This window comes from Mesocricetus auratus, unplaced genomic scaffold (assembly GCF_017639785.1).
Source record: "Mesocricetus auratus isolate SY011 unplaced genomic scaffold, BCM_Maur_2.0 Super-Scaffold_100025, whole genome shotgun sequence".
NCBI classification, from domain to species: domain Eukaryota; kingdom Metazoa; phylum Chordata; class Mammalia; order Rodentia; family Cricetidae; genus Mesocricetus; species Mesocricetus auratus.
In genome coordinates this window covers 25,066,628-25,083,968 of record NW_024429206.1, presented here as the reverse complement: position 1 = coordinate 25,083,968, position 17,341 = coordinate 25,066,628, and the positions used below count along the sequence as shown (strand labels likewise).

Below are 17,341 nucleotides of genomic sequence, written 5' to 3'. Positions count from 1 at the left end.
CAGAAAGTTGTGTTAGTTGAAGACTCATTATTTATGCGTCTCTGTGTGTGTGCACCTGTTTGTGTGTGAGCCTTTGGATGCCAGAAGAGGGCATCTAAGCCCTCAGAGCAGTGGGTACAGAGAATTGAATCAGGTTCTCCGGAGAGCAGGAAACTCAACTGCTGAGCCATGTCTCCAGCAGCAAATCAGTTTGTTTAACTATGTCTATGGGGGGGGCTGGGGAGCTGGGCGCATGCCTGCCTGCTTGCTCCTGCTGGTGCATTCATTTGCTGGAGCCAGATCTGCCCAGCACAAACTCAGTTTCTCAGGCTTGGTGAGAATGTACCCGGTAATCCAAGCTGCTTGGGATGATTCTGTCCCAGAAAATCTTATACCATGGCTTTGTTTGTGAAGCACCAGGTTTTATATATTTTCCCCAGAATTCCTTATTTTTCAAGTAGGAAACATGTTGGCATTAAGTAACTTCTCTTCTTTAGATAGGTTCTCACTATGGAGACCAATCTGCTTGAATTCAGAGAGATACACCTGCCTCTGCCTTGCAAGTGCTTGGATTAAAGGCGTGAGCCACTATATCCTAAGTGAACAAGGCACCAACCAGAGTTCACCAAGTCAAGAAGTTGCCAACCAGGGTCGGGCGTTGGTGGCGCACGCCTTTAATCCCAGCACTCGGGAGGCATAGGCAGGTGGATCTCTGTTGAGTTCGAGGCCAGCCTGGTCTACAGAGCGAGTTCCAGGACAGCCTCCAAAGCCACAGAGAAACCCTGTCTCGAAAAAAACCAAAAAAAAAAAAAAAAAAAAAGAATAGACACCCCAAGGCCAGCCTAAGCTACATAGAAATATACTGTCCCCCACAAATGATAACAAAAAACCACGTCTCCTAGCTAAAGTCTCAGGAGCTGAGACTCTTATGTATGTAACTCCAAAGTTGATAGAAACATTGCCTAGAATTTCCTATCCAGGGCTTGGGTATGGCTCAGTGGTAGAGCATCTTCCTAGGACCCCCGTGAGGGGCTGGGGTGTGGCTCAGTGGTAGAGCCCCTGCCTAGAATCCCCCAGTGAGGGGCTGGGGTGTGGCTCAGTGGTAGAGCACCTGCCTAGAATCCCCCAGTGAGGGGCTGGGGTGTGGCTCAGTGGTACAGCACCTGCCTAGAATCCCCCAGTGAGGGGCTGGGGTGTGGCTCAGTGGTAGAGCACCTGCCTAGAATCCCCCAGTGAGGGGCTGGGGTGTGGCTCAGTGGTACAGCACCTGCCTAGAATCCCCCAGTGAGGGGCTGGGGTGTGGCTCAGTGGTAGAGCACCTGCCTAGAATCCCCTAGTGAGGGGCTGGGGTGTGGCTCAGTGGGAAAGTACTTGCCTGGCATGTGCAAATCCTGGGTTCTATCCCAGCATTGGAAAACAATGAAGGTTTATATTATCTTTCTGTATAAAACAAGGGTTATTAAAAACGTATGTATTTGTGTATATGTGTATTTGCACATGAGTGGAGGTCAGAGGACAGCGAGTGGGAGTTAGTTCTTTCTCCTGTAGATCCTGGGAATCAGAAGCGACTCAGGATGCCAGGTTTGGTGTTAAGTACCTTCACTGGTGAGCCATCCCATTGGTCCAGGCATGGGTTATCATATCAAACTCAAATCCTTGCAGGGGTCAGTAAGGTGATGAGGTAAAGTAGTCTGTTTCTCTGAGAAATGCTTTTGCCTCCTTTCGTTCAGCTTTTCTTTATATGAGGTTATTTTGAGACACTGTCTCATGTGTAGGCCAAGCAGGCCTGAAGCTCTTTATCCTCTTTCTTTCTTTGATTTTTCAAGACAGGGTTTCTCTATGTAGCCCTGGCTGTCCTGGAACTCACTCTATAGATGACGCTCACCTCAAAAACACAGAGGTCTGCCTGTTTCTGTCTCCTGGATACTGAGATTAAAGGTATGTGCCACCACCACCTGGCCATTCTTTTTCTTTTTAAAGATTTATTTTATTTCTTCTCTCTATATTTTTTTTCCTTTTAAACACAAGCCCCAGCAGGCTATGGGGCTCTATCCTGCTTGTTTTTTTTTTTTTTTGCCTTTTTTTTTTTTAACATGCATTAGTGTTTTGCCTGCATGTATGTCTTTTTTTTTTTTTTTTGGTTTTTCAAGACAGGGTTTCTTTGTGGCTTTGGAGGCTGTCCTGGAACTAGCTCTTGTAGACCAGGCTGGCCTCGAACTCACAGAGATCTGCCTGCCTCTGCCTCCCAAGTGCTGGGATTAAAGGCGTGCGCCACCAACGCCCAGCGCATGTATGTCTTTGTGAGGGTATTGGATCCCCTGGAACTTAAAGAAGTTGTGAGCGGTCACATGGGTGCTTGGAATTGAATCCAGGTCATTGGGAAGAACAGACAGTGTTCTTAATTGCTGAGTCATCTCCCCAGCCCAAGAACAAGAGTTTTTAATTTTTAATTTTACTTTTTGCTTAACAGGGTTTCTCTGTGTAGTCCTGGCTATCCTGGAACTCACTTTTAGATCAGGCTGGCATCAAACTCACAGAGATCCACCTACCTTTGCCTCCAGGGCGCTGAGATTAAAGGCATGTGCTAATAGTTTTATGTTTGTGTGTCTGTTAAGTCCATGTGTGAGTGCAGTACCCACAGAAACCAGAAGAGGGTCTTGGATTCTTTGAAGCTGGACGGCCATCGTGAGCCCCCAGACATGGGTGCTGGGAATGGAACTTGGTCCTCTGTAAGAGCAGTACATGTTCTTAACTGCAGAACCAAGCTCCAAGCTCTCTATCCTGCCTGCATTTGTTGTTGCTATGGTTTGAGGAAGGGTCTGAGTGCGTAGCCCTGGCTGGCCTCAGATTCAGAGATCAGCCTGCTCCTGCCTCCTGAATGCCAGGACTAAAGGCTACCCCACTGCATCTGGGGAAGACCTTACCCTTCTCTCCCCACTTGTGTGCTGGACGTGCAGACAGCACCACCATTTCTGATGCCACGTTAGGCACGGAATCCAGGGCTTCCAGTGTGCTCCATTTCTGGTGCTCACTCTGGTTTAACACAGAGAGGGGCACTACTCACCAAGTCAGAGGCTATGCAGCACCCTAAGTTACAGGTTGGATCCAAGAGCTAACCTACCTGGGGGTTGGCACCTGGTTAGGCAGGTGCTCCCTCTGATGTCATCCACAGGCACGACTTTATCCCAGCAAAGCTGAACCAGAGCACTCAGTCTGAGGTTAGGTAACTTCCCTTCATTTATTTGGAGGCAGGTCCACGTAGCCTAGGCTGGCCTTAAACTCTGTCTCAGGGTGACACTGAACTTCGGGTCATCACACCATGCTCAGGGTCCGCAGTGCTGCAGTTGGAACCCAGCGCTTTGTGAATGCCACACAAGCCCTCTACCAACGGAGCTACATTCCCAGTCTTCCCCATCCTCATCCACAAGACGATGACCACGAGGCCTGTGACTCGCCAACGTTCCTTTTCTCTCTTCAAGAAGTCTGGCGACCTCCTAGGGAACACAGGTTCAAGATACAGGATATCTTGTTTCCCAAAATGAGTGTTGGTGGCCATTCCTGTGGTGCTGCAGGGAATCTCCTGAGTCACTGGTGAGCCAGAGAACTAGCTCCCTGGCCCAGAGCTACACATCTCTTTTTATTACATTTATTTATTTTGTCTGCGTGTGAAGTATCCAGGTGCGCATGCGCACACATGCACACGCCATTACATGGAGTTTAGAAGAGAACTTAGGAGTTACTTTTCTCCTTCTACCATATAGGTCCTGGGGTAGAACAAGACAAAGTCAGTCATTCATAGGTGCATGCCATCCCCACCCTGGGTTCCTGTACTTACCATGTCCTAGCCCACTCCCAATGTGAGTCAGAAGTAAGGGGACCTCATGACTACTGTAGCTCTGACAACAAGTTATTGCTGGCTGCTTGGTGCAAGAAAACCAAAAAACCAGAAATCTAAACCTGTCCCCTAGTGCTAAGCAGGTGGAGGCAGGAAGCTGGGTGTGGCAGCATAAATCTTTAATTCCAGCTCTCAGGAGGCAGAAGCAGGCAGATCTCTGTGAGTTCAAGGCCAGCCTGGTCTACAGAGTGAGTTCCATGACAGCCAGGGCTTCACAGGACCCTGTATCAAAAATGAAACAAAAACAACAACAAAAAAGAAGGTGGTGGCAGGAGGATCAAGAGTTCAAGATCAGGCCGGGCGTTGGTGGCTCACGCCTTTAATCCCAGCACTCGGGAGGCAGAGGCAGGCGGATCTCTGTGAGTTTGAGGCTGGGCTGGACCGACAGCCTCCAAAACAATACAGAGAAACCCTGTCTTGAAAAAAAAAAAAAAAAAAAAAAAAAAAAGAGTTCAAGATCAGGCACAGACCAGCCTGATCATGACCAGCCTGGGTTACTAGACACTATCTCAAAACCATCAACAACAAAACAAAACAAAACTTCCCCAAAATCCAAATGACAAACTCTCCCAAAAACTCATTACAATCCTTGGTCAGCAGCATATAAGAAACCTAGTTTTCAACTTTTTGTTTTGTTTTTTTGAGACAAGGTTTCTCTGTATTGTTTTGGAGGCTGCCCTGGAACTCACTCTATAGTCCAGGCTGGCCTCGAACTCACAGAGATCCGCCTGCCTCTGCCTCCCGAGTGCTGGGATTAAAGGTGTGCGCCAGCACCGCCTGGCAATTTTTATTTTTTTAAAGACAAGCCTTGCTAGATAATTGGTCCCAGCCTCCAGTTTCAGCCTTCTTGGTGGATAACAAGCCTATACTACTCTCTGGACTTCATCTCCTGCTGCTTCTATTCCTGGCTATTCCAGGGTCCAAAACTATACACGATCCAAAACCTCATTAGAAAGATTTGACTGATCGTCTGATCAACACTGCAGATGCATGGGCCACACTCAGGGACTCGCGCTCCAAGTCTGTCACAGCTGGCGGGCAGACTACACAGTTAGCAAAGCGAGTGGCTAGGAAAGGCAGACCAAGGACAGGCATGCTGTCCCAGGATGAACTTGGCCCCAGTAGCACCACCCTATGTCACCACTGTGGAGCAGAATATGGGTAATAGTGACAGACCTCAGGAGAGCTAATTACTTACTCTTCTGCTGTTACATCCCCAGGGCACCTTCCGCAAAGGTCACACTCGAGATAAATATGGACACAGGAAGATACTCCTCATACTCAAGGGCTTTGTTTTCTCGATGGCACATGACAGAGGTGGTGTGAAACAGGCCTGAGAGAAACGGGGGACACACCACCACCACAGCCATGCTGGGGACCAAACCTAGCGCCTCCTGCCTGCTAGCATTCTCTCCCTGAGCTAGGGACGTCCCCGTCTGCTGGATCGCCGATCAAGTCTCACCTTTGGCTTGGGGTAACACAGAAAGACAAGATTCATGCAAGCCTCCCAAATTAATCTTTTTGGCAGCAGACAACCAGTGATATTGCACGGTTCAAAGGTTACAGAGGAAGTGCTGCCCCATGGTATAAACGTGTGGCAGGGGACAAGACAAAACTTGCTCCTGGCTTCTGGATAAAACCAGAGCATTTGTTCTGGGAGTTGACATCTGGAAGGCAACTTCTAGGAGCAAGCAGGCACCCAGGGGGCTCTGGAAAGCACGTAAATTTCTGGTCTCCGGGTATCTATCCTGGGGTCTCTTTCTTGGCCAGGAAAGAGCTTCTTTTTCTGGACCATAGGAGAGGGATATGTTGATGACAGGCCAGGCCAACAGAATGCCACTAGAGGTAGTCAATTCAATCCAAGACCAATAGTTCAAAGGTTAAAAAGGCAAGTGTCTTGGGCTTGTTCCCCTTGCCTCCTTTTCTCCGATTAAATACGAAAACCGACGAAGACGAAGATGAGGAAAAGGAGGACAAAGAAAGTGGCATCTCGGGTCTCGTCCCACCGGAGCCCCTTGTTGTCCCGGCTCTCCTGCTTTTTGCGAAGGGCCTCCCTGCGGGCGCGCAGACGCCGCTCTCTCTCTAGCTGCTCTCCGTAGTGCGCCTGGTAGAAGGCGTCGAAGTCGAACATGGTGCGCCGGTCGCCGGGGGAGGCCCGGAAGCCATCGTGAGCTCCGGGGGCACAGCGGGGAGGGCGGGGAGGGGTGGGGTCGGCCGGGGGTGTCCTCGAGGGCCTGACACCGGGTCCGCGTAGGTCCTGGTCGGTGAGCAGGCCTCGGTCATACTTGCGACGGAGGACGGTGCTGCCCAGGACCAGGTAAGCTTCGGAGATGCGCGTGAAGCGCTCGGCGGCCTCGGTGCTCCCGGGATTGCGATCGGGATGGTAGAGGAAGCTCTGCCGGTAGTACGCCGCCTTGATCTGTGCCTGCGTGGCCGTGGAAGGGACGCCCAGCAGCTCATAGAGGGCGGTGCGGGAGTAAGCCCTCCCTGGCGAGCACAAGCCCGCGGCGGAATTTTGTGGGAGCCCCCCGGCCCGCCACAGTCTCCGCAGCGGTGACAGCGGCCAGCCCAGGCAGCGCGCGGCCGCCATGTTGTGGCTCGGGCAGGGGGGCGGGACTGGGCGGAGCAGAGCCGGCCAATGGAAATCGCGGGTCGTCAGGGGCGTCTCCACCTTGTAGCCAATCAAAAGAAAGAAAGGCGGGGACAGTTCGGAGCGTGAGTTCGACGGGGGGAGGGCTTGTCGCAGATTGGTGACGTCAAGCACTGCGCCGGGGCTTGCCGGCACCAGCGTGCTGCAGCGGTGCCCCAGAGATGGCGTCTCGCAGCCGCAGACCCGAGCACAGCGGGCCGCCAGAGCTGGTAGGAGCCTTGTCAGGTCTCGGTCTCCTTCTATAATGCCTGTTTTTGGGTTCTCTCCCTCACACCCCGTGTATCTTTCTTTTCCCAACAGTTTTATGACCAGAATGAAGCCCGGAAATACGTTCGCAAGTGAGGAAACCGCGGCTGTTGAGTGGCATCGGGGGTCGGGGTCGGCGTGTCGCCCGTGTTCTGGGCGCCGCGGGGAGAGCTTGTTGGATTTGGGAGTGAGGGGGCGGGGAATGCAGTTCTGCCGCCGGTGAAGTGAACTTTGAACCGTCGAACTCCTGGAGGGATCTTGGTACCTTGGTTCCAGCGTGGGTGGGCGTATTCATCTCCGGTTTACACCAGGTCATTTGACAAAGTGTTTAAAATAGATGGTAGTCAGTAGTTAGAGAAGGGTGCTGTCATACTGTAGGCTCTGTCGCTGGGCCACACCCCCAGTCCCTCACTTGGGCCACACACCCAGAAAGGAATCAGTATTAGTAGGTGGCAGGGCTTATTGTGATCCTTATTTAAATGCACGATTGCTCTAACTTGTCATGGCAACCATTGACAGAAACATTGTGCCTGCTGTGTGTTGGAGGTGACTGAATTCCTGACCCTCCCGTCTCCACTCCCAAGTGCTAAAATTGCAGGCATGGTCCAGCATGTAAGGCTTTATGAAAACTGTTGTGTGCGATTATTTACTTTGATTCTGGACAGACCAGGTGTAGAACTATTCTGTTTAGTATGGCAGTCAGTAGCTAGCTATTAAAATTCTGTAAGTTTGAATTACTTAATGTGGAGAGATGGAAGAAAAAAGACACTCACAATTTTTTGCTGATTATAATATGAAATAACACTGAGTATATTGACCTAAAATACTTATATATGGGGTTAAGTAAATTGATTACAGTTTACTTGTCCTATATTTTTTGAGATATGTTCACTTTATGTAGCCCAGGCTGGACTTATTTGTGGTGACTGACCCTCCTGCCTCAGCCTTCTGCATGCTGAGATTACAGGCTTGTCCTACTGTGCTCTGTTCTTCTGCTTACTGTCTTTCCCACCTCCACCTTCCTTTAGAGACAGGCTCTCTGGGTAACCCTGGCTGGCCTTAGCTCACAGAGGTATGCCTGCCTCTGCCGTTCAGATTCTGGTTCTGTGGAGGCGTGCCCCACCACACCTGGTGCCTGCATTATATTCCTCATGGTCATCGGCGCTGTGAGGGTTTTGTTTTCAGGTCCTGGGGATGGGATGTGTGGCCTGGTACCCACTTTTTACTACCGAGGTGGCTAGTTTTGTTTTTGGAGGTGCTGGGTGTGGAACTCAGGTTCTCCTGTATGTTGGCAAGTACTCCACCACTGAGACGTGTCCCTAACACTTGTTGTACATTTTTGATCCTTATAGGTGGGAGTGAGTGTGTCAAATGAGTCTTTGAGAGGGAATATTCCTAAGGAATAAAGCATCGAAGTCCAATAGAATTGTAGGTCATCACTGACTGGCTGTTTGCTGAGTGACCTGACTGTTTCTGTGAGCTTTGCAGCCGGTGCACTTAAATGTGTACACAGTAGAATGACTTTTGGGATTACTTTGGTGATGTTTTGAGGCAGGATCTTGTCCAGACTGGACTTAAACTCTTCGTCTTGTCTCAGCCTTTTGAATGCTCAAATTTTGTGGGAACGTCCATGCCTATCATGGAACTACTTTTAATGGCTGCATTAGAGTTTGTTGGTTTCAGGTTAGAATCGTAAGTTTAAAATGTTGGGCAAGGGGCTGGTGAGATAGCTTGGGGGGGTCATCACCAAGCTTCAGGACTGAATTCGATCCCCAGAACCCACATGTTAGAAGAAGAGAACCAAATTGAGCAAGTTGGCCTCTGACCTCCACATGCAGACAGACAGACAGACAGACAGACAGACAGACAGACAGACAGAGTCACACACACACACACACACACACAATGAAATAAATAATTTTTTTTCCAGACAGTGTAGCCCTGGCTATCTTGGAACTCACTCTGTAGACCAGGCTGGCCTTGAACTCACAGAGATCCACCTGTCTCTGCCTCCCGAGTGCTGGGATTAAAGGCGTGTGCCACAGCCATCCACCAAATAAAAAAATTTTTTAAGTTAAAAAAAAAAGTACTTTTAGTTGATTGTTCCTTTTTAAAAATTCTCCTAACTCTTTTGATCTAGGAGAAACATGACCTAGAATCCTATAACTGCTCCTATGTTTTTCTGGTTCCCAGCTCACGAATGATTGACATTCAGACCAAGATGACTGAGCGAGCATTGGAGCTCCTCTGTTTGCCAGAGGGTCAGCCCTCTTTTCTGTTGGACATTGGGTGAGGTCTGATTGCCCTGGTGGGGTGGAGGGTGTTTATTATTCATCTATGTGACCCCCGTGGATTGTTTCTTCCAGCTGCGGTTCTGGACTGAGTGGAGACTTTATCTCAGAAGAGGGGCACTATTGGGTGGGCATTGACATCAGCCCTGCCATGCTGGGTAAGTGTGCTCTGTCCTGTGCCAGGGTGACTGTCCTCTTGATTATAGAGCAGCTAAATTGGATTTTTGGTTGAGATCAGGTCTTGCTGTAGAGCCAGGCCCCAACTTGGGATGCCCCTCTACCTCAGACTTCCTGCTGTTACAATCACCGGCCCACTCACCACGCCTGTATGCAGCGGTGGTACCCATACTCTCCTTTACTTCGATGTAGATGCTGCCTTGGACCGAGACACAGAGGGAGACCTGCTGCTCGGGGACATGGGCCAGGGAGTCCCTTTCAGACCGGGTTCTTTTGATGGCTGCATTAGGTAAGGGCCTTCACTTCCCTTCCTACTTTTAATTTCATTGACCAGGGTTTCCTAAACCCAGCTGTGCAGCAGTCATACATGGTATTTAGAAGTTTTTTTAGCAGTCTTTGTCTTTTGCCTGTGAGCTGGCCCAGTGATCACAGGTGTTTACCAAGCCTAAGTCTGACATAGAGTACGCATGGTGGAGAAGAAGAAGGCTCTTGAAGAAGGGTCTGTCCTCTGTGTACGAGGCAGGGTGATACAGAGTTAATAAATGCAGTTAGACAAATGCACATGTCCTAAGATTTTTGAGATTTACAAAGACAAAGACTGCTAAAAAAATAGTTGTGGCCGGGTGGTGGTGGCGCACGCCTTTAATCCCAGCACTTGGGAGGCAGAGGCAGGCGGATCTGTGAGTTCGAGGCCGGGCTGGACCGATAGCATCCGAAACAATACAGAGAAACCCTGTCTCGTGAAAACAAACAAACAAACAAAAAATAGTTGTGTGTGTACACGTTCTTTTTCTTTTCTTTTTGTTTTTGTTTTTTGAGACAGGGTTTCTCTGTGTAACTTTGGAGCCTGTCCTGGCACTTGCTCTGTAGCCCAGGCTGGCCTCTACTTTACAGAGATCGTCCTGCCTCTGCCTTCCGAGTGCTGCGGTCAAAGGTGTTTGCCACTGCCCAGGCGTGTGTGCACATTCTTATGTAAGTGGAGGCCAGAGAGCAACCTTAGGTGTTGTCTTCAGACATTATCTAACTTTTGTTTCAGACAATCTTTCATTGGCTTGGAACATTGTCACACAGGCCAGACTAGCTGTCCAATGAGCTTCCAGGCATCTTCCTGGCTCTGAATCCCATTCCCCCATTGCTGGGATGATAGACATACTGACCCTATAATTATTTCCCCAGGCAGTGGTGGCACACCGCTTTAATCCCAGCACTTGGGAGGCAGAAGCATGTAGATCTCTGAGTTCAAGGCCAGCCTGGTCTACAGAGCAAGTTCCAGGGTGTCCAGGACTACATACTCAGAGAAACCCTGTGTTGAAAACTAAGTTTATTTTATTTTATGTGTGTGTTGGCCTGTGTGTATGTACCACATGCATGTCTGGTCCCCTGGGGTGGCTAGAGGACAGTGTCCAATCTCCTGGAACTGCAGATGATTGGGAGTTGCTGTGTGGCTGCTGGGAACTGAACCTGTGTCTTCTGCAAGAGCAGCCAGCGCTCTACATCTCTGATCGGTCTCTCCAGCCCCGGACTTTAACAACTAGCTTTGGGGCATTGAAATTACTGTAAGGAATATGCAAAGTGGCCGCACATGGTTGTAACCCCAGCTCTAGGCAGGCAGGAGGATCAGTTCACTCATCCTCTGCCACGTGAGATCCTGGCTCAAAGTTAAATGATAATATTAAAGAAATATGAGCCGGGCGGTGGTGGCGCACGCCTTTAATCCCAGCACTTGGGAGGCAGAGGCAGGCGGATCTGTGTGAGTTCGAGGCCATGCTTGACCGACAGCCTCCGAAACAATACAGAGAAACCCTGTCTCGTAAAAACCAAAAAAAAAAAGAAAAAGAAATATGGAGCATTTGGGATTTTTGTACGTATATGTGTATGATTTTTTCTGTTCCGGATCTCACCAGGTAGCCCTGTCTGGCTGGGAAGTCCCTATGTAGATCATAGAAGTGTTTCTGTTTTGTGATCAGACTGAAGGCCTTGCTCATGCCAGGCCTGTAATGCGGCATTCTCTGGCTGGGTGTGCAAAGCAGTGAGGAGGTGTGGGCCAGAAGTCAGGAGTGTAACTTCAGGAGGTGTGAGATCTGATGTGTGTGTGTGCATGTGCACGCACGCACGCGAAGAGCCTTGATAGACGCAGCAGAAGCGTGTAAAAGGACAGATGAGTGGCTGGGTAGAAAGCGCTGTCCAGTGGGTTTACTTTGCTGGGAGAGAGTGAAGGGTGGTAGGCAGCAGTGGCCTTGGCTCCTGGAGGTCCACATGGACGTTGGTTGAGAAAGCATTTCCTAGAATGAGTGAAGGAAGTGAGTGCTGCCTGGGCTGGTTCTGAGTTGTCAGGAAGTGACCAGGAGTGGACTGGCCTGCAGGGTCGGAGCTGTGTGCAGCAGATTATGGTGGATAACGGCAGGGTCCTCGGGCGGTCACTGGGGAGGGTGTCAGTCCCTGCTGACTGGGTCCCTTCCTTCCCAGCATCTCGGCTGTCCAGTGGCTCTGCAATGCAAACAAGAGGTCGGACGTCCCTGCCAGGCGCCTCTACTGCTTCTTTTCTTCTCTGTACTCCGCCCTTGTGAGTATAAGCTCCCTCCTTTCCTGTCTGCCCGCCCTTGTGAGTATAAGCTCCCTCCTTTCCTGTCTGTCCGCCCTTGTGAGTATCAGCTCCCTCCTTTCCTGTCTGCCCGTCTGTCCGCCTTGTGAGTATCAGCTCCCTCCTTTCCTGTCTGCCCGTCAGTCAGCCTCCTGCCTTGCAAGTTCAAGGATGAAATTGAGGGGCCCCATGATAGGAAGACTGCGTAGAAAGGACACACAGCCCTGTTGAGACTTGGTTGGGCTTTGTGGTATAGGCCTGGAATCCTAACACTTTTGGAGGCAGAGACTGGAGAGTTGGGAGTTCAGGGACAGCCTTGGCTACATAGGAAATTCAAAGTCAACCAGACTTGTCCAGGTGCAAAAGGCTGACATCTGACCAAACTCAGAAACATTGCAGTCAGTATCTGAGGCAGGCAGTTGAGTGAGAATAGTGATGTCGTGACGTTATGACCAGCTAACAGAGGTCACCTGCCACAATGTCCATGTCCTCTCCACTTCTCTCCACTGTCACTTTTTTTTTGTTGGGGGGGGGGTTGTTTCCGAGACAGGGTTTCTCTGTATTGTTTTGGAGGCTGTCGGTCCAGCCCAGCCTCGAACTCACAGAGATTCGCCTGCCTCTGCCTCCCGAGTGCTGGGATTAAAGGCATGCACCACCACTGCCCGGCTACTGTCACTTTTTTAGTCAAAAGAAATTTCATGGCTGGCATTGTGGTGCACATCTTCGATCCCAACCCTTGCTGGGTAATTCTTGTTTCTTGTCCTTTTCCTTTTGAGACAAGGATTTTCTGTGTAGACGAGGCTGGGCTTGAGCATATCGTGATCCTCCTGCCTCTGCCTCCCAAAGGCTTGGGCTACAGGCATGCACCTTTCTTGTTCCTTTGTCACTTCCTCAACTCTAAGTTAGATGACTGCTTTACCAGCAAGTGCCCCGGTTCAGGAGGCTTGTTCTGATGACTGATGTTCAGAGCCTTGCCTGTGATGGGAGCTCTGCAAATATCCAGTGAGTGAAGGCGTGCAGTGGTCACGATCGCTTGAGTGCTTGTGTGGTCATGACGTTTCTGTTGCTTCCAGGCCCACGGGGCCCGAGCCGTCTTGCAGCTGTACCCTGAGAACTCGGAGCAGGTGAGCAGCTTAGCTGTATCTGTGGGAAGGGGGTGTAGAGCAGCCCTCTCCACTCAGCTCCTTCCTGCCACTGGCAGGACCAAGGAGCTCTTGCGGCTTGGCGGGAGGGAAAGAGGGAAGGAGCGCCCTAGTGATGGTGGCAGTGATCCCAGGCGGCTTCCTGAGAGGGGCGCGTCTGTGGGGGAGGCTGGGCTGTTGACAGATGAGATGGTGGGAGGCTGGGGTGTGGCTCAGTGGTCGAGTGCTCACTTAGTGTACACATGAGGGCCTGGCCTCCATCCCTGAGAGCCAGCACTGGGTGTTACAGGATGTGCTGTGATGTTACACATCTCCATAACCCACAGTAGAGAGGGGCCGGCTAAGGACCTCCTGCCTTAGGTGGTGTGAGTTAGGCTTAGAATGACAGTAACCTGCAGGTCCCTGAGAAGTAACACAATACCTGAGTCTGATCTAGTTTCCCGAGGGTGTGGCGATGGGTCCCTGGACCAGAGCGTGGGGACAGCAGAACTGCTTTGTTCTGACATCCCCTCCTCAGGGTGGGGCTGCTGAGTCTGCTTATAGCTCACTCTGCCTTGGTAGCTTTTGGGGCCTGTGAGTCGGGAAGGTCTAGTTAGAATATGCTTTAGATTCTGACCAGTGAGAGCTGAGGACCTCTAGAGCGTCTGTCCCTCCCACCCCTCCGTCTTCTCCCTTCAGCTGGAGCTGATCACAACCCAGGCCACGAGGGCGGGCTTTACTGGTGGCGTGGTGGTGGACTTCCCCAACAGTGCCAAAGCAAAGAAGTAAGTGCCAGGGGTGGGGGTGATGGCTGGGTGGGTGGAGCGCCTGCTCTGCAAGCATGAGGGCCTGAGCTCCCGTTCCCAGCACCAGTGTAAAAGGCCAGGCATGGTGGTGCTTGTGTGTAATCCCTATGAGGCGCTGGGGAGATGGGAACAGGCAGACCCTGGAGAACCGCTGGCTAGCCAGTGTAGCCTGCATGGTGAGCTTGAGGATGGTGAGAGACCCTGTCAAAGCATGAGGGGGACCTCGACTTCATGTGTGCACACACAGTGGGTGCCGGGCCCAAGAGCTGTCTACACAGCAGGCTACTGAGTGGACAGGAATGCTGGGTAGGTGGGCAGGGCCACAAAGATGCAGGACAAGGACTTGTGTTTTGTGAGCCAGGTTTCACGTCGCCCTGCCTTGTTTCAGGTTCTACCTCTGTCTGTTTTCTGGGCCTTCCACCTCCCTGCCAAAGGTAAGCATCCTGGGCTCTCAGGCCAGCACAAGAGCATGCTGGGAGGACCTCAGTGGTCAGGGTTCCTCAACCCCTTGCACACACAGATGCCAGCTATTTGAGATTTGTGCAGGTCTGGGAAGGACTGCCAACCCCTGTAGCCTGTAGTCGACTTTCAGGCCTGCTGGGTTACTTGGGCCTGGACGCACATATGTCTGTGTTGGGGCAGTAAGTGCCAAGGTGACTTAGGAGCTTTGTCTCCACAGGGGCTGACTGAAAGCCAGGATGCAGACCAGGCCACTGAGCTCGCGTTCACCAGTGAGAGGTAAGGTGCATAGGTGCGGGGACCAGGCAAGGACCTGGGCATTTCTCTCCGCTTTCACCCGAGCCTTAGGTTAGACACGGCTGCTGTGCCCAAAGGATGTCAGAACCAGCTGTGCCTCTTGGGCTACATCTGCATCCTCCTCAGGCTGGGAACTGGGACAGCCACGCCCCTTAGCTTCCTGTGTGAGCCTGCAAACGCCCCTTCTCCACACCGCTTCCCCCAGGCACTTTGAACTACAGCCTGGGTCCCAGCCTTCCCTGGCTCCTGCATCCTCCTCTCTACCCTCTAGAGTCATTGCTGTCCACACACATAGCTCACAGTTTGTTCCCACAGCTCACAGAGAGCACCGTCAGCAGCAGACACTAGTGTTAGGATGAGACACCCTAAGATGCATGGAGGGGACTGGACGCCTGGTCCCAGGGCCCAGTGCGGAGCTAGCAGGGGAACTAAGAAAGCAGTAGCCAAGGCTCAGGGCCAGGCTACTTATGTAGCAAGCTCCTGTTCCTGTTGCTGTTTTACTATGAAGAAGCAGGTCTCCTCATGGTGTCACCGCCCCAGCCCCGTCACTCCTGGCGCCTGTGGTCACTGCCATTTCCTTTCACCCACCTCGGTGACTTTCTGTTGCCTGCATTTAGTGACTTGCATCTTGTTCCTGTAGCAGACTTTCTTGGACACATTCTTGTTGATGATTATGAGTGGTCAGCCTAATGTAGGCTTGTTTCTAGATAGCTTCTTTAACTTAAATTGGCCCGTTTCTGCTAATCTATGATGGCCTCGGGGATCATTTAGTACTGTCCGGCCTGCTGTGCCCTGGCCTGCCAGCCCCACGTTTCCCTCCTCTGCCTAGCTATTGGCCGGTCTCAGCTCTTTATTAGACCAATCAGGTGCCTGAGGCAGGCCAGGGAAAACAGCACCACATCTTTTCATAAACAAACCAAGCAGCAAACCAATGTGACACATCTTTACATACTTAAACTATTATTCTGCAACACAAACAAATGCAATGCATCTTTATTAGTTAGACAAATTTCTGTTCCACAACACGTTCCCATTTATACTCTGCCCCCAGTGTCCATGTGCTCTGAATGATCTTTGGATCTGCTGCTCTTGCTGTCTCCTGACAGCGCCTGGCCCTGACCCTTGGCCACTGCTTTCTTAGCTCCCCTGCTCACTCCCCTTTGAGCTTTGGGACTCTTCTAGATGTTTCTACTTGGCTTTGCAGAGAAGTACAAGGTGTCCAGTCCCTCCATGCATCTTAGGGTCCCTTGGCTTCACACTGGTGTCTGTGAATGGGGTGGTTACCAGCGCTGTCCCTGCTCTTCCGGGTGGTCCCAGCCCTCTTCCCTTTCCTCCTCAGTCCACTCAACTCAGTCCCTTCTTCCCTCCTCTTCCTGGCTACTAAGGGCTGTCCGGGTTCCTGTCGCAAGCATTCTTACACACCCCTAGTGTGCATGTCTGTCACTGCTGCTGTAAACTCGCTGATTCCTGCTGTTCCCCTGCCCACGGAGGAGGGCAGGCTCCGTACTTCCCGACCAACGAGGGTGCTCTTTCTCTCCTCCCATGGCTCCCTTCTGGCCTCCTGTGGCTGCCCTTCTTTGCTGGTGGCCTGGGTTGCTGCACACAGCCCAGCCCCTGCCATACATGCTGAGCAGCTCTTGGACCCCTGCCCTGGCTCTGCTAGGGGAGGGTTTGACAAGGCTAAGTCATGGCTCCTGCCTGTACTCAGGAAGCAGCCAGCCACTCTCCCTCCAGCTAGGCCGGATCGCTTCATCCCAGCAGCCAATAGGAATGTGGCTGTGGCTGTGTGAGCGGGCTCCCTCTCTTCCTTGTGCCTTTTGTCCATTGGGCTGTGGGGAATCACGTTCCTCCTCAGCGAGGGCTGGAGGCCAAGATCAATCTGTGAGGAAAAGCTTCGTCAGGACTGCCACGAGCAGGCGGCCTTGTTTTCCGGTCTCCGACATTGACAGAAGCTGGCGATGGGCAGGGGACGGGTGTGGGGGTATGACACTGGCTCCCTCTAAGCACACTGAACCCCAACCCCGACAAAGACCTTAAGTGGCATCAGTGGACAGTGCAGGTACCATGGCTTTCCTTGGACACCACCAGGCTCTTGGGTTACTCCTTCCTGGAGTCACCCTATGGACAAGGTGTGTGCCAGACACAAGGCCATCTACCCGGTGATACCTTACAGGGACAGGGACTGCCCCACAGCTCTACTAAACCAGGTTCTGGTCCTGTTGCAGAGGTATCCAGAGTGGGGATTATAGATGGGAAGAAGGGGTCTCTAGAGCTGCCCCCCCACAGCTTAGCCACCCTCTCGCTTCTTTCTAGGGCCCCACACAAGAGGGCGCGGCGGGACCTGCTGAAGAAGAGCAGGGAATGGGTCCTGGAGAAGAAGGAGAGGCGCAGGCGCCAGGGCAAGGAGGTCAGACCTGACACCCAGTACACGGGCCGCAAGCGAAAGCCCCGCTTCTGAGGGTGCTGGATCTAATCAAGTGGAGATCCTGGCCACCCACACCTGCATCCAGCCCTGCAGACGGCCCTGGCCACCCACTCTGTTCAGAGGTTGGGAGCTGTCCAATCCGGGACTACCTCTGAGGAATTTTCTAGATTGAACTGTTTACCTCAGCAGCTAGCAACATAGTATTTTAGAAAAGTTGTGAATTTCTCAAAATATTTTTTCACTAAAAGGGTTTCAGGGAGTTGGGTTTGGCAGCCCAGATCCTGTAATCCCAACACCCTCCTGAGAGGCTGAGACAGCAAGATGGAAAGTTCCAGGTCAGTCTGAGCTACACAGCAAAAACCTGTCTTAAAAAAAAAAAAGAAAAAAAATTCTAAGGATGTTTTATTTTGTCTT

General features: G+C 51.5%; 2 protein-coding genes and 1 non-coding gene across 7 annotated transcripts; 2 read left to right on the top strand and 1 right to left on the bottom strand.

Moving 5' to 3' along the window:
• Nucleotides 1-3,198: 3,198 nt before the first annotated feature.
• Dnajc30 (DnaJ heat shock protein family (Hsp40) member C30) lies at nucleotides 3,199-6,501 on the bottom strand. Of its 4 annotated transcripts, none has more exons than XM_040731178.1 (2): nucleotides 5,073-6,501; nucleotides 3,199-3,743 (listed from the first exon to the last, which is right to left on the bottom strand). In XM_040731178.1, exon 1 carries the CDS (start codon nucleotides 6,462-6,464, stop codon nucleotides 5,805-5,807), a length of 660 nt encoding a protein of 219 aa, XP_040587112.1. In that variant the 5' UTR covers nucleotides 6,465-6,501; the 3' UTR covers nucleotides 3,199-3,743; nucleotides 5,073-5,804. The 4 variants fall into 4 exon arrangements, with proteins under 4 accessions (XP_040587112.1, XP_021088786.1, XP_005080410.1 ...); XM_021233127.2 differs by having other exon boundaries at nucleotides 3,199-3,473; XM_005080353.4 differs by having other exon boundaries at nucleotides 5,337-6,501.
• A 106-nt stretch (nucleotides 6,502-6,607) lies between these two features.
• Bud23 (BUD23 rRNA methyltransferase and ribosome maturation factor) lies at nucleotides 6,608-17,328 on the top strand. Of its 2 annotated transcripts, XM_005080352.4 has the most exons (11): nucleotides 6,608-6,733; nucleotides 6,825-6,862; nucleotides 8,964-9,059; nucleotides 9,137-9,219; nucleotides 9,431-9,527; nucleotides 11,705-11,801; nucleotides 12,893-12,943; nucleotides 13,640-13,725; nucleotides 14,135-14,180; nucleotides 14,426-14,484; nucleotides 16,816-17,328. In XM_005080352.4, exons 1-11 carry the CDS (start codon nucleotides 6,686-6,688, stop codon nucleotides 16,958-16,960), a joined length of 846 nt encoding a protein of 281 aa, XP_005080409.1. In that variant the 5' UTR covers nucleotides 6,608-6,685; the 3' UTR covers nucleotides 16,961-17,328. The 2 variants fall into 2 exon arrangements, with proteins under 2 accessions (XP_005080409.1, XP_021088785.1); XM_021233126.2 differs by lacking the exons at nucleotides 6,608-6,733; nucleotides 6,825-6,862 and adding an exon at nucleotides 6,916-7,081.
• Nucleotides 16,314-16,447, top strand: LOC121134098. Its single transcript, XR_005871125.1, has one exon.
• Nucleotides 17,329-17,341: the final 13 nt, after the last annotated feature.